We start from the raw sequence: 15,906 nt of genomic DNA, 5'->3' as shown, positions 1-15,906 counted from the left end.
GGTGGCGAAAGTATTGGAGTTTCAGCTTCAGCATCAGTCCTTCCAATGAATATTCAGGACTGATTTCCTTTAGGATGGACTGGTTGGATCTCCTTGCTGTCCAAGGGACACTCAAGAGTCTTCTCCAACACCACAGTTCAAAAGCATCAATTCTTCAGGATTCAGCTTTCTTTATAGTCCAACTCTCACATCCATACATGACCACTGGAAAAACCATAGCTTTGACTAGACGGACCTTTGTTGGCAACCATGCTGTAAAAGCCAGCCTCTACTTTCATAACGTGGAAAGAGGCTGCAGTGACACCTCATGGCCACAAGAGGGGGCTATGAGATCAGTGTTCTCCTGGCAAACTCCACTTTTGAAAGGAAGCGTTGAGTGAAGATACTTGGCTTACTTGGTCCTGCCTCTTTCTTGAAGAACACCAACTCCAGACTCTACTCAGCGCAGGTCCCAGTTCTGGGCCATGGAGGGTCAGGAGAGAATTCCAGCAGCTTTTCTGCCCAGACAAATCCTTGGGGAAAGGATGCGTCTGTCCTCCTCTCACCTGGAAAGTTTTTCCTTCAGCCCTCAGCAGAAATAATTCTTTTGAATTGTGATTTGACCCCAAAAGAAACAAACCACAAGGGTAGCTCTGTTTTAGGTTTAAATACTCCCAAGACAATACGGTATCATATTTAGATCTACCACTTGGGCTGGGGAGGGAATGAACTGTAAAAGGCTAAAGAGAACGGATTCCTCAGTCCCCTTTTTGTTCATGAGTTACAGCTGGAAAACCACTGTGGAGAAAGAGCCCTGAACACAGCAATCAGGAGCCTACTTCTGGCTGAGGCTCTGTCATTAGCTTCTGTGTCTGTATGATGGTTTTTGGAGTCAGAAGGCCCCGAAGACTTGAGTCTCAATCACTAGCTGTATACAACTGGGGATAATTTACTCAACTTTTCTGAACCTCATCCACAAAAGGATTTAAAAAGTATCTAGAGCTTATAATACTATTGTGGGAGTTCATTCAACTGTTTATTCATTCATGCATAAGATATTTGAGCAAAAGCACTGTTCTAGGTGCTGGGGACACAGATACTAAGAGAGAAAAGGGTCACTGCCACCATGGAACTTAGGTTCTACTGGGGGGGCAGACAGTATATGAAAAAAATGAACAGGAGGACACGAGGAGGGGTAGCTGCTGAGATAAGCAGTGGGCTGGTGGTTTCACCTGGAGGGGTCTGGGAGGACTCGGAGGAGGTAACTTATGAGTGGGGACCCACAGAGGATATGGAGCCCCGTGTAAGGCGCTAGATAGGAAACATTCTAAAGAGAGTTCTTTGAGATACAGAGCTAGGAAAGGGCTTGGCCTGTTTGGAAAACAGGAGAGGCCAGGATGGCAAAAATAACTGAGACAGAATGAGATACGATGGAGAGGCAGGCAGTGTGAGGTCACGCAGAGCTGGGCCTGGGTTTGGACGTGGGTTTGACCCTACGTACGAGAGATGCCCCTGAAGTACACCACGTGGCACTCAATGAGGTCACCGGCATGGAGACTCCATCACTGGGGACCGTATGGCCTTTACTATTGGTAAATGAGCACTCATTTATCACACTTCCCATTCCCTCTACCCTTACACTTACAGGAGAGGCCACAACCTCAAATGGAAGAGGTGCTTACGCTTAATGATCAAAAAGTAACCTGTTGAATAAATGTTCTCTTTAATGGGAAAGCAGGGTGTAGCCATCTGACAAACTGGGGCCCCAGAGTGGGACAGGTGGTATGGAACCCTAACTCTAAAATGGCAGTTGAGCTTACTGTCTCAGTTTGAAGGTCCTCAGCTATTTCATTGGAGAAGGCAATGGCAACCCACTCCAGTACTCCTGCCTGGAAAATCCCAAGGGAGGAGCCTGGTAGGCTACAGTCCATGGGGTCGCTAAGAGTCGGACACGACTGAGCGGCTTCACTTTCACTTTCCTGCATTGGAGAAGGAAATGGCAACCCACTCCAGTGTTCTTGCCTGGAGAATCCCAGGGACGGGGGAGCCTGGTGGGCTGCCGTCTATGGGGTCGCACAGAGTCGGACACGACTGAAGCGACTTAGCAGAGCAGCAGCTATTTCATGAGGGAGAAGCTACTTTACTTTAGATGTTTCAGAAGAATTACAATTTCAGATATGGGGGGGGAAGAGATAATGCTGAAGGTGCTCCTGAAAGATGTGACCCCCAAAAAGAGAGGCCACAAGGGTGGGGGCATCACTATTATCCACTGGTTAATTTCAAATTCTCGGTTTGAGGGAAATTAGTGTCATCTTCTATGCTTGACCATGCTGGGGTAGTAGTGGGGTAGATATCAAACTTTGGCCACCGGATGTGAAGACGTGACTCATTGGAAAATAAAAGACCCTGATGCTGGGAGAGACTGAAGACAAAAGAAGCGGGTGGCAGAGGATGAGACGGTTGGATGGCATCACTGATTCAATGGACATGAGTTTTAGCAAATTCCGAGAGAGAGTGAAGGACAGGGAAGCTTGAGGTACTGCAGTTCATGGGGTCACAAAGAGTTGGACATGACTTAGTGACTGACCACCAACAAAAACATATCAAACACACTCAAGAACATTTAGAATGAAATTAAAGCTGGGTCTGCTTTTCCTAGAAGAACTACAGGGTCCTTAGTTCCAAGCTGTTGGGTATGACCATTTGATGCATCATTTAGGTGATATTCTGAATCATAAAGAAATCACGGAGCAGGAAGAGAGAGGAGTGTGCAAGGGTCGTAAAAAGGCAAGGGTCAGGCATACAAAATATTTTCAGATATATAAATAGCTTTAGTGTGATGACAGAGTGCTGTTACAAAGATGGCAGGTGCTCCTCCCTGGAACCAGGGACATGGACGTGGGGCAAGGGAATGGACTTAGGCAGAGGGGTCAGAGTCATGGGTAGAGCTGTTCAAGGTTCAGAAGGCACACATGCTACCCCGGCTTGTCCAGTGCCTCCTACCAGAGGCAGAGGGGTCAGAGTCATGGGTAGAGCTGTTCAAGGTTCAGAAGGCACACATGCTACCCCGGCTTGTCCAGTGCCTCCTACCAGCCTTGTGTGCTCTCAGAGGACCACCTCAGGAGCTGATGGGGACCAGAAGTTGGTAAGCTAGAAAGAAGTGGAGCCAAGATTCGAGCACAGATCCTCTGTCTGACTCTGTGTCTCTAGATCTTAACCCAATGCTGCCCTCACATGGAACATTCCAAATTCACTGGTTTATAGGTGGGACCCACAGTGTATGTTATGATAAGGCTGCCCAAAGGGTTCTAATATGCCTTTTGCTGAGTTTAAGTACATGAATGAACAATTAAAACTCACTGGACATATGCAGAGAACCAGCAGCATGAAAGAGGGAAGCAAAGCTAAGCAAGGCAAGCACATGACCTTGGTAAATTAATTTAGCAAAGAGGGAGAACTTTTTTAAAAAGTCTGCTTTGATTTCTCAGTGAGATTCAAGAGGGCAGTGCTTTAATGTGAGTAGACTGCTATGAGGAAAGCCAATCAGAGAACTGGATCATCAATCTTAGAAATTAAAAATGAGCAGAGTAAAAACTCAATGGAAACCACGTAAATAGAAGCATGGACACTCTTGAAAAGGCAGTCAGTGCACAAGAAGGTTAACTCACACAAAACAAAAGGAGGGACTCAGAAAGACATGGCAAGTAGAGGGAAAGGACTGCTCTCTCCAGAAAGTATAAACTCCAGAAGCCAAAAACAGAGGGAAGAGAAACATACCAAAATTAATAATACAGACCCAGAAGGTTTCCTGAACCAGTGAAAAACCTTCTGAACAGTCAGACTGAAGGGCTGACTTACATTTCTGATTTCCCAGGGTGAAGGTGAAATGCTACAAAAAGCAAAAAACTTACAGGAAAATGAAAAAAAAAAAGTTTCTTACTGGTAGCAACTTATCTGAAAAGCAAAATGCTACAAGTATTGCTTTAAGAGTTCTAAAGGAACTATGACCCTAGAATCTCTAACCATCCAGTTGAACTTTCATTCATGTGTGAAAGGCAAAAAAGGCATTTTCAGATAAACAAAGGCTTAGAAATTATACTATTTATGTGCTATTCCTGAAAAAAAAGTTATTTAAGGAAGTACTCCAGAAAAAGAAACAAAAACAAATAACTCAAGAAATGAGAAGATATGGAACACAAGAAACCACTTACAGTGAGCAGAGACCAGTAAAATTTAGCTAATTCTAAATAACTCTGAATTACGAGATTATGTACTAAGAAAGAAAATTTAATAATTTGGACTAAAGTTCCAGATTATTTCTAGAGTAATTATAAAAATACATTAAACAAATATTAGAAATAAAGAATTTTAAAAAGTCATAATCATAGTGAGAACAGTAAACTGCTCTCAAAATGTAATGTCATAGAGATAAAAAATAATTATATAGAGGATACAAGTCATCAATTAAAGTTTGATTTTACAGTCGTCAACACAACTTTTAGTCCATTAGAGAAGGTATATCTTTCCAAGATCCATGGTTTCCAAAATTTGATCATGCATGAGCAAGACCACAAAACCCAGAACTGTTTCAATAACATTCTCTGAGAGGAAAGTACAGGAAACTGTTGTAAGATAACAAAAAGGGAACCCTGAACTACTAAAAAATTAAAAGAAAACTCCCTAATAACTTTGATTAAGGAAAGAGAAAACACAGTATGTGATGTTAGGAATGAAAAGAGACATTCTAATAGATTGCTTTGTACCACTTTGTGTCACTAAGTATGAAAAGAGAGATGAACACTTTTACAGGAGAACATAAATCAACAAAACCAGCTCAGGAACAGGGAAGAACTGGAAAGGTATAAATGATCTTTCTCCAAACACAAGTGCTAGGCCCAGAGGTTTTATGGATGGATTGCATTAAATCTTCAAGGGACAGAAAATTCCTATATATTCTCAATTTTCCCAAGTATAGTATAAGTTGACTATCCTTTCAATTCAGTCTTTTGAGGAAAAAAATAACCCTGGTGTTGACACTGTCAAAGATAGTATAAAACTATAGTAACTGCAGTGTAGACAGAAAGATGAACAGAACAGAGCCCAGGAACAAGATTCAGTGGGAGTCCGGCATACAACAAAGCTGACATTTCAAACTGAGTGATGCAGTGGGAAAAAAATAACACTGGATCCCTAGCTCAACGTACAAGTCAAGATAAACTGCCTATGAATTATAAGCAATAGTCCCCCCAAACCAACAACTAAGAATGACGTAAGAAAACCTGGAAGGATATTCTATACTCTTAGATAGCAGGCAGCTTTTTCTTAGCATAACATCAAAGGCCAGAAGTCCATAAAGGAAAACAACACTGATCTAACTATCTTAATTCTTAAAATTTCTGCATTAATTCTGTTGAAGGAAAATGTGAAAATTTTAAAGAAAAACGCATTCCCTTTTGATGTAATAATTGCAGTCTTAGAATTTACTTCTAGATCTGCTCACACTCTTATGTTTAAGGACATTCATTTTGACACTATTGGTAGCAGAGAAAGCCTAGAGAAAACCCAAATGTTGAAAAACAGCATGCTCAGTAGAAAAATTATAGTAATTTCATACAATGGAATTAAAAAGCCATTAAAGAGAATCAACTCTAGATATGGAAAGATGCTCATAATAAGTGAAAAATAAAACAACAGTAATTCACTATATGTGGCATGATTCCATTTGCTTTTGAATAAAATCTATATATGCTCATAAAACATTTTAAAACATAACAATACTATACTTCTGGGGAGTGGTAGTTGGGTAAAATTTGGGTAAGAGAAGGAAGGCTAAAGGGAAACATTTCCTATTTACTTCATATAGTAGTTCACTTGTTCAAAAAAACCCTATTTTAAATTACTATGGCACAAGACACCACAAATAAAGCAAAGAGAAATGACAAGCTAGTGAAAGATATTTTCAACATGACAAATGGTTAACAGCCTTAATATGTAATTAGCTGTTACAAATCATTAAGAAAAAGATGGGGGGAAATGACAATAGCAACTAAGATTTATATGGCAATTACTGTGTACGGATTTTTACTTATTTAATTACCCTGACAACAACTGCATGAAACAGAGGACATGGAAATGCAAAGAGGCTAAGTCTCTTGCCCAAGTTTGCTAAAAATAACAAGTGATATAGTGCAGAGATTCAAACACAGGTTGTTTGACTCCAGAATCTATACTGCCTCTCCACAGATTGATAGGCAAGGGATATAAAAAGACAATTAATTAGAGAGGGAGAAAAATGTCCAGTAAGCCCCAAAGTGCTTATTACAAGTAAAAGATACTCATAATAGTATCTTTTAAAGGATCAGACTGCAGGGCTTCCTTGGTGGCTCAGTGGTAAAGAATCTGCCTCCCAATGCAGGAGACACAGGTTAGGTCCCTGATCCAGAAGATCCCACATGTCGTTGCGCAACTAGGCTCATGCGCCAGAACTATCGAGCCTGAGCTCTGGAGCCTGGAAGCTGCAGCTACTGAGCCCACACGCTCCAAGTACTGAAGCCCGTGTGCCCCAGAGACTGCTCTGCAACAAAGAAGTCACCACAACGAGAAGCCCACACAGCAACGAAGACCCAGCACAGCCCAAAATAAACCAATAAAAAAAGTTATTGTTAAGAAAGTACCAGATTGCAAGGAATAATTACATTGGTAGTGAGAGTACAGAAGGAAAAAAAAGCCTCTGTGTCACATATCAGATAAGAAGGAATAATAGTACATTCTTTATGTATCAAAATTCATATGCTAATAAATATAAAAATATCAACATTTATATTTTTATATACTTATACATTCTTTGGCTCAGCAATTCTATTTCTAGGAATTTATTCTGAGAAAATAACTGGATAAAAGAATCATGATATATATACAGGAATTTCCATTGTAGAGTGAAGATTTGGAATATATATCATCTATATACTTAATATATACCCACACACAAATAAATAGAAACACTAGTTATTTCGAGATTAAGAAAAAACTTGCACTTGTACCATTTGCTTCTTAAATACTATGCATGTATTACTTTTATAACCAGAAAATGAAAAAATGGTAATTTTCATATATACATGCATACATAAAAAGCTTCCAGCATTGGTACCCCAATTCATGCATGTGTGAGCCACCTATAAACAGATGCACAGATCTCCTGACCCTCGGATGTTGACAGCAAAAGCACTAGAGGTTTGTGACGTATAAAAGCAACCAAGAGATACCCTAATTCCTTGAAATTTGAATGTCTAAGTGACAGGAAAGCAGTAATATTTTATGAATGAAGGCTCCCCACCACTCCACCCTCCTCTGTCCTTCTCAGGAGGCGTGGGTCCACCTGGGAAGCCCTCAAGCCTCCAATTCAGGGCCTAGACCCTGCACAGGTGGGTAGCGATGCCCACCTCTATGCCCTCCCTGTCTTCTGTAGCTGTCAGAGAGAGAGGTCTGCAGGAGCTGTACTGTTGCAGAGTTGGGGCAACTGTGTGTTTTAGATTAGAAACTAATCTTGATCTAAGGGCTCAAGATCAGAACTACATGGCTTTTAACTTGAAAATATTTTATTTAAAAGCTGTTTTATAGAGAACAGAAACTATTTTTGTAAAAATCATTATTCTACTGTTTTAGTAAAAAAATCTCAGATGTACAGGATGTAAAGGAAGCTTCCCAACTAGCAAAACCTATTTTCAAGTTTAGAAATATTCTGTTATCATATGAAAAGTTCTCATTTTTCAGTTCAGGGATCTGCAAATTTTTCTGCACAGAGCCAAATAAATATTTTAGGCTTTGCATATCTCAGGGCTCTACTACATCTACGCAACTCTGCCATCACAGCAGAAAAGCAGACAGACAATGCGTTTAATAAACATTCATAGCTGTATATATACACAAAAATAAGTGGTGGGCTGGATCTGGCCTCAGACGGTCATTTGCTGAGTTCTCTTTTAGATGATCAATTTTAGAAGAATTTTATACTGTATTACATCTTTTTTCTCCCACCATTTATGTTACTTAGGTTGACAAAGTAGCGTGACTTTCAAAGTTATCATTGGTGGAGCAGTACCTATAATCTTTCTTTCAAGAAATGCCACATGTCTAAGGCCAGTTCACCATCCTGGGCTCAGTCATTCTCACATCTCAGCAAAGATGGGGACACACACTTCTCAAAGCTGTTCTCCCCGCTTAGAGTACCTACATGACTGTGACAGCTGCCAGTTCCCTCCTGCCATATTCCCAGCTCCCTCTAACACTAAGACAGACAGACAGACAAACACACACACAGCTCAATATTGGACGCTATCCTTTAAAGGAAAATGTATATAATTCTAAAGAAATGGTATGGAGAGAAGCTGTATATAAACACCATGACAGAATGTGCATGTCCTTGTGACTAAAGATGTGGGTGTCAGTTCATTTCCCTATTTTTTTTGGCAAAACAGCACACTAAGTTCACCCTGTCTCTACAGCTAACCCAAAGAGTTACTCAGAATTCTGACACTGTGAAGCCTACGATACCAGAGACCACCTCTCAAAAGAAAGAGGTGGTTAAGCTAATGTTCTCCAACCTGATTCTTCCCATTTAAACAATATGAACATTGGGAGAAAATTAGTTTTCTTAAAAAATAAGTAGTATGTGTGGAGAATTAGGAATGAATTAAAAAAAAAAAAGCTGTCAAGTATCCTGAGCCCTAATTTGGTAACATGTTGATCTTGAATGATGCTTGTGGATGGGGACAAGTAGAAAACACATAACGTTCATGTTTCTTCTGCTGCTATTAATTATGATTCAAACAATAAATACTTACTGAGAATCTACTAAATGCCAGGCATTGTGCTAAGTGTCTAGGAATAAACACTGTGTGTGCTATTTTCTTTTAAAGAACTATTAATAAAATATAATGTACTTGAATCGTAGACCCAGGTTAGAATTTTATACATGAGTCATCTAGGTACGAAAATATATTTTAGTAAGTGAACAACACTCATGAAGGTTCTTATTTGCGCTAACAAATCCTTTTTCACATTGAACAGGCTTCTAGCTAATGAATTTGCTAGCAGTCTCTTTCTTTCCCAGATATGATATATACTATGTTTAAGAGCACATATTTAGAGGATGGTTTTAATCTGTCCATTAGGAAGAAGTCCTAAGAACTGTTGAATTCAGCCCTTATGAGCACGGCCTCCAAATGAAAGCTTTGGCTCTGATTCAACACAGCGAGAAATGCCGCTGCCTAGAGGAGTATGAGCGAACCCCTGAAAGCTGAGCTACTTACAGCGAAAGGGTGGTAGGGGGGAGCGGGGGGAGCTCCTCGGGGCCCTGCTGGTGGAGGCAGCACGGAAAGTCCTGTTGAAAAGATGCCAAGTGCGCTCAGGTTCAACCCCGGGATCAGATTGGCTTGTTGCTGAGAATAAAAATGGAGAAAAAGTTGAGGGGAGGAGACCAGAGAGGCCCAGCTTGCCTGGGTCAACCTCCATCTCTTGTCTGGATGGCATCAGCGTCTCCTACTCAGCTCACTCAGGCCCCGTGGACCTCTTCCTCACCCTGCTGCCGGGGCGGGCTCTCCAAGCCTCAACCTGATGGTGGCGCTCCTTTCAGAGCTTCTCTGCTGCTTCGAGTGTCTACACATCTTAACACAGCAATGAGGCTCTTCCTGGGGGCCCAGGCCACCTTGCCAGCCTCTCCTGCTAACCTTCACTCACACCCTGCCCAGTCCTGCTCCTCTCTCCCCTCTGGATCCCCCGCATACACTGTCTGCTTTGCGAGAACTGTTGCTTGTCTCCGTCCTTGGCTGGCTACACCCTACTCATCGTGCAGGTTTCACCTGACCTTAGGTGTCCGCTCCTCAAGGAAACTTCTTTCATCCCAAAGGCCTCAGCTCAGGTGCCCTTTCTGTGCCCTAACACACTCATGTTCCCCTAAAACAGCAGGCATCACATAGTATTTGAATGGCCTGTGTAGCTGCCTCTTCGCCTTTCAGACAACAATTTCCTCATGGACAGAAACTGTCTTGTTTAGTGCTGTGAGCTCAGTGCCTGGTACATAGTAAGTACTCAATAAATATTTGCTGAATGAATATGATTAAAACATGTTGGCTGAATAGTTCTTCCTAACTCTATCCAGGGAAAAATCAGACCCCTCATTAAGATACCACATGTGTAAACTCTTATCCATGTTTGGAATGGTCCACAACTTTGGCTTGTTTACCATTTAGCTGACAGTTTTGTGATCATCTCGCTTGCTTATTTCACATTTAAACACGGGGATGCTCACACAGGCTGCCCTTCAGAGGCAGAGGGATAATGTATCTCCCACCCTGGTCTGTAACCAACCTGCCTCCTGGTCCTACCACTGCCTCCCCAACCACTGAGCAAATCTCTAACATTTTCTCTTTGCTCATCTGTGGCTCTAGGGTCACCCAGTAGCTTGCCTTCTTTTAGAAGGTCTGGAACGGGAGAGTTAGGATCTTAGCCTTTATCCCATTCATGTGTGAGATCTAGTGATTTTGTTATTCACCTATCAATGCATGACTTCAGCACAGACATGAATGAACCTAAGTGATGCACATGCTCAGGGGAAGATGTTTGGAACACCCAGAGCCTTTGCAGCATTTCTGGGTGTTCAGAGAAAGAGTTTATCATAGGACATCAAGATCCCCAAAGAAGAAAACGAGATCAGTGGATGATACTTTGACAGACAAATACACACAAATGGGGGGAGGGAAGGTCACACTGCAGTTGTCTCCTCACCATGCTCACCATGTCCCATGTAATTATCATGTGGGCCGCTAAGGTGGGACTTGGGGTGAGGCAGGAAGGCAGTACTGACCTGACTAAGAAGGTCCTATGCCAAGTGCTGCAGTGAGGGAGCTGGGGCTGCATTTCACCCACCTAGTCCCTTCTCAACATTTAGTCCTCTGTGAAATGTTACAAAGTCTGGGATTTTCTTCCAAGTCATCCAAGTGGGAGTGGGGACGTGGATGAAGGTTCAAATGAAGCAAAACAGGCCATGAACGGATAACTGCTGAAGCCAGATTAGGGCATGAGAGCTTATCATAGTATCCTTTCCTGTTTTGTGTACGTTAAAAAGATCATTATCATAAAAAAATGAAAAAAATTTACTCCTCTGAGCTGAGTTTGTGCTTTTGATTAAAAGGACAAATATTTTTAAGATTTCTGAATGAATTTCAGGATGGTGTCTCCCCATTATAAAGTTGAAACCAGGTAGTAATAACAGGAAGGACAAACCCAAATCAGTCTGCTAGAATTATTAGAGTCGAGGTGGATGACAACAGTTATCGGACAATCTGAAAGGACAGATCAGTGAGAGGTGAACATCAGAAATTTTTTTAAAACTGGAAAGTAGAGGGGGGAAAAAATCTCACTTTTCTAACATAACAGCTGTCTTGATTTTTATATGCAGCCTTCTAGTCATTTTGACTCATATTTTATGTAATTAAAACCTTAGTTACATACACTTTTATATTAATATATTTTCTTAATTAACAATATATCATAAGCAATTTGATTTAAAAATCTTCCAAGCTGTGATTTTAACGACTTCACACTATTTGTCGAGTGTACTTAGCATATTTTACTAGTTCGTCTCCTGATTATTCTAATGCCCTTGCCCCCAAGGAGAAAGGTGTAACTCTGTACTCCTAAAGTGCTTCTTTACTTTCCGAACGACAATTATTCTTAGAGAGGCTTGGGTCCTGCCTGACAACATATGTGAAAACCAGTGGAGAAGAAAGCAGTCAGCACTTACATTAACAGCCAGCATATCATTTTCAAAGGCCTCACGCAGCTTCTTCATAATCTCTATTTCGGCATTGGCACAGGCCTCAACTGTGCCCTTCACAGTGATGGTTCTTTCAGGGTTGTATATGCTCAAATCCTGCAAGCTGGCCACCAGGAAAAAGAGAAAAATTTCCTTTTTTCAAAAGGAAAAATAAAATCCCAGAAGGGTCACACTCACGTCTTGGTGGAAGAGGCAGGGATGGATACCCTCACCTCACACTGTGGCAGAGAACATCTGCCATCTTATCTCAACTCTTTGCAGTGACTTAGATGATATCAGTAGAGAAGGTCTGAGTGGGAACTACTTATGCATCTGTTTTGACAGTGCTGAAGATAATTATATGATTATCTTATGATTACATTCCCATTATAAGGAAAAGCAGATGAACGAGCTGGACATATCACAATGCTCACAGTCTCCATTACTGGGCACAGTTAATTGGAACAAGTGGCTTACGATGAGATTGTTATCTTGGTCCCTGTCTCATGTTCAATTTTCTTCAAATTTCTGCCTTCTTTTCCAATCAGTCTTCCAACCAAGCCATTGTGGGCCAAGATCTTCAGAGGAATCTCTTCAGCTCTGAAAGAGACCAGCAACAATTTGACATTTAAGTTGAACACAGTGATTGACTTAAGAGCTATAGTTGTTGTTTAGTAGCTAAGTCATGTCCAACTCTTTTGCAACCCCACAGACTGCAGCCCGCCAGGTTTCTCTGTCCATGGGATTAAGAGCTATTACCCTCCTTATTTCTTACAAATAGAAGCTGTTTCTGCTCAGCTACCAAGTGGCCACGGGCTTTAGGAGAAGCGGGGTTTCCCACTAACCCTAGTGCATGAATTCTGATGAACACAAGCCAAATCATGTTAATTTTACTCCCTTGTTGTGACTGGTTGGAAATAGGTCCATGAGAAAGACTGACCAACGAGGTATCAGAAGAGGTCTGTAGGGTGGCTTTAGGAAGGTTTTCCTTGCTCTTAAAAAAAGCACAAGGGATAATGACATCAGTCAGATGGTAGACTAGGAACAACAGGCCCTCCTATCCCTACAGAGACACCAAGTTGACAACAAAAGATAGGCTAAAATCTCTGAGAACTCTAGAGGTCAGGGGAGAAGCTATACCACCCAGGCTTTTATAAAACTGAAAAGGGATTCCAGCAAAAGGAGTAAGAAGTTTTGTGGCATCTGGCATGCCTTTCCTGCTCCTTCCCCTACACAACATAGCAAGGGCACACTGGGAGGAAATCCTCCTCACCAAGGCCCCTCCCCAGGACAGAAACAAAGGCCTGGACAATGAGTCCAACGTTCTATTCTGGCTTGCCTGGGGGCTGCCTGAGAGAGAGGTTTCTGTCTCTCCTAACTTAGGGAGCTGCCAAGCCTGGTGCCCGGGTCTGGAAGCTGCTGAAAACAGAGGTGTATAGTATGTTAGAGCTGCAGTTCCACAGTCAGAAGCCAGGAGGAGAGAGAAATCAGAAATGGTTTGAGAGGTCCTAAAACCTCCAGCCAGGCTGACTAGTGAAGGTCTTCCCCTGAATAAAGCCAGTATGCAAAGATTCTGAGAGGTGATTGCTTTTTCTGATGCCCAAATTCCAGCAAAAAAATTATAAGCCATAGAAAGAAATAGAAACATGGTCTAATCAAAAGATCAAAATAAAACTCCAGAAACTGACCCTAAAGAAATACAGATCTATGAGCTACTTGACAGACTTTAAAATAATGATCACAGAGATGCTCAATGACCTAAATGAGAATACAAACAACTAAATGAAATCAGGAAGGTGATGCATGAACAAAGTGAGAATACCAACAAAGAAAAAGAAACTATTCAAAAACAACCTAACAGAAATAATAGAGCTGAAAAATACAACTGAAATATTAAAGGGATTCAAAAGCAGATATGATCAGGCAGAAGACAGACTCAGAAAACTTGAATATCAGTCATGTGAAATCATCAAGTGAAGGGAGAAAACAGAATTTTTAAAAAAGTACAGACAGGATAATGGGCTTTTGGAACACTATCAAATCAATCAAGAAACATGTCATTGGAATCACAGAAGGATAGAGAAAGAAACAAGGGAAAGAGCTTATTCAAAGAAAATAGGCAGAAAACTTGCCAAATCTGAGAAAAGAAATGGACACACAGATTTAAGAAGCTCCAAGAATATCCAGCTGGGATAAACCAAGAGAGAATCACACTGAGACACATTATAACCCAGGTGTCTAAACTCAAAGAGAAAATCTTGAAAGCAGCATGAGCAAAGTGATTAGTAACATACAAGAAAGTTTTCCTAAGATTACAGATGGATTTCTAAGCAGAAATCTGCAGGACAGAAGGGAATGGGATGACATACTCAAAGCACAGAAAGAAAAAACTACCAACCAAGAATACTGTATCTAGCAAAACTGTCTGTGAAAATGATAGGAAAATTAAGACTATTCCAGATAAACAAAAGTCAAAGGAGTTCATTACTCCTAGACCAGTTCTACCAGAAATGCTAAAGGAGTCTTTTAAGTTGAAATGAAAAGATGGTTCAACATACAAAAATTAATATAATATACTATATTAACAGAATGAAGGGCAAAACCCACATGATCACCTCAATTGATAAAAGAAAAGGCATATCAGATACACTGAAGAAAGTAAAACAGAAAGAAAAGTCATGGGCCTTTAAGGCTATGATTCAACTGACCCTGCAGTCATTCTCACAGAGTAAGGACTTCTAATTATGTGACAACAAAACTGTTTCTTATTACTTAAGCCATTTGCCACGTTTTCTGTTACTTGAGACCAAAACCATCTAACAGATGCACTACAACAGCCTCAAAATAAAGGGATGTTTGAAGAAGCTCCGTTAGAATGTGACTTACAGAGGGCAGGATTTTTCGTCTGCTTTGTTCACTGAGACACAGAACAGTGTCTGGCACATAGTACGTACTCAATGAATATTTGGTAAATGAATGGCTAAGTGGCAAAGAATCTGGCCGCAATGCAGGAGACGTGGGTTCAATCTCTGGGTCAGGAAGATCCTCTGGAGGAGGAAATGGCAACCTACTCCAGTATGCCTGCTGGAAAAATCCATGAACAGAGAGGAGGCTGGCAGGCTATAGTCCATGGGGTTGCAGAGAGTCAGACAAGACCAAACATGCACATAAATGAATAAAAGGAAAGTTTAGGATCTCTCTTCTCCATCCTCCACCTCCTACTCATCTTCCTCAGGGATCAGATGAAATGTCACTTACATAGGAAAGCTTTCTCTGAAATCCCTACATCTCTTTCTGTCTCTCTAGAGCCTTGATTATGGCCTTCAGTTACCTGCAGTTGTTTTCCACTATAGCACGTATCATAGCCGTGCTTAATTACTTACTGGTGTAACTGTTTGTTTAGCAGATGTCTCACACTGGATTAAAAGAAAAAGGAACTGGACCTTGTTCAGAGTTGTAGCCTAAGCCCCTAGCACAGTGCTCAGCATGGTGCCTCATTTAAAAAAAAAACATATTTCAAAGATATTCAAACTCTATCTTGGCTCTACATAAATACTTTAAAAATCCAATTTATTTAGCAGTCTTTTTGATTCTTTAAAATATTGTAAGATGATGACACCTAATTCAAAGGGCCAAGGAGGGTAACATTTATAAAGTTCTCAATAATTTGGATGAGAGAGGGGCTTCTTTAAATTAAGTCACAGCATTTGGGGGATTCCAAAAGTCCCAAATAGTAAGTAATTCGTAAGTAAAATGTTAGAGTTCCTCATGAAGCCTAAGAATTTGCAATGTTTTTCTTTTAAGAACTACTCTCATCTCCTTGGTTTTGGAACACTATTATTTGACACTGTTTGAATATAAATTAGTTTTATATTCAATTCATCCCTCACTGCTTCTTTATAAAACTGCCACAATCCATGCTTATAAGTGGATTTTGCCAGACTTACATAGAGCCTTTTTTATTATATTATCTATTCTATTACCATTAATTTGTTTATAATACAAATTAATAAATTTGTATTACTAAATTATACAAGTTACTATGAACTGTATTTGTCATTCAAATTGGTACAACAGGAATCCTAAGCAATATTTTGTGAAAGAAATGGACAAAG

At 40.7% G+C, this 15,906-nt stretch overlaps 1 protein-coding gene across 3 annotated transcripts in view; it reads right to left on the bottom strand.

Annotated features, from left to right (window-relative positions):
- Nucleotides 1-15,906, bottom strand: part of IGF2BP2 (insulin like growth factor 2 mRNA binding protein 2) — a 171,207-nt gene that overhangs the window by 16,432 nt on the left and 138,869 nt on the right. For 2 of the 3 annotated variants that reach the window (XM_070790571.1, XM_019958453.2), the window contains exons 8-10: nt 12,269-12,391; nt 11,780-11,915; nt 9,288-9,416 (exon numbers count right to left, since the gene is read on the bottom strand). In XM_070790571.1, coding sequence (XP_070646672.1) covers nt 9,288-9,416; nt 11,780-11,915; nt 12,269-12,391 — 388 coding nt within the window. The remainder of the gene's footprint in view (nt 1-9,287; nt 9,417-11,779; nt 11,916-12,268; nt 12,392-15,906) is intronic. The other variant, XM_019958454.2, reaches the window with a different exon arrangement.

This window comes from Bos indicus, chromosome 1, assembly GCF_029378745.1.
Source record: "Bos indicus isolate NIAB-ARS_2022 breed Sahiwal x Tharparkar chromosome 1, NIAB-ARS_B.indTharparkar_mat_pri_1.0, whole genome shotgun sequence".
Lineage (NCBI taxonomy): Eukaryota > Metazoa > Chordata > Mammalia > Artiodactyla > Bovidae > Bos > Bos indicus.
This window is presented reverse-complemented; position numbering and strand designations above follow the sequence as displayed.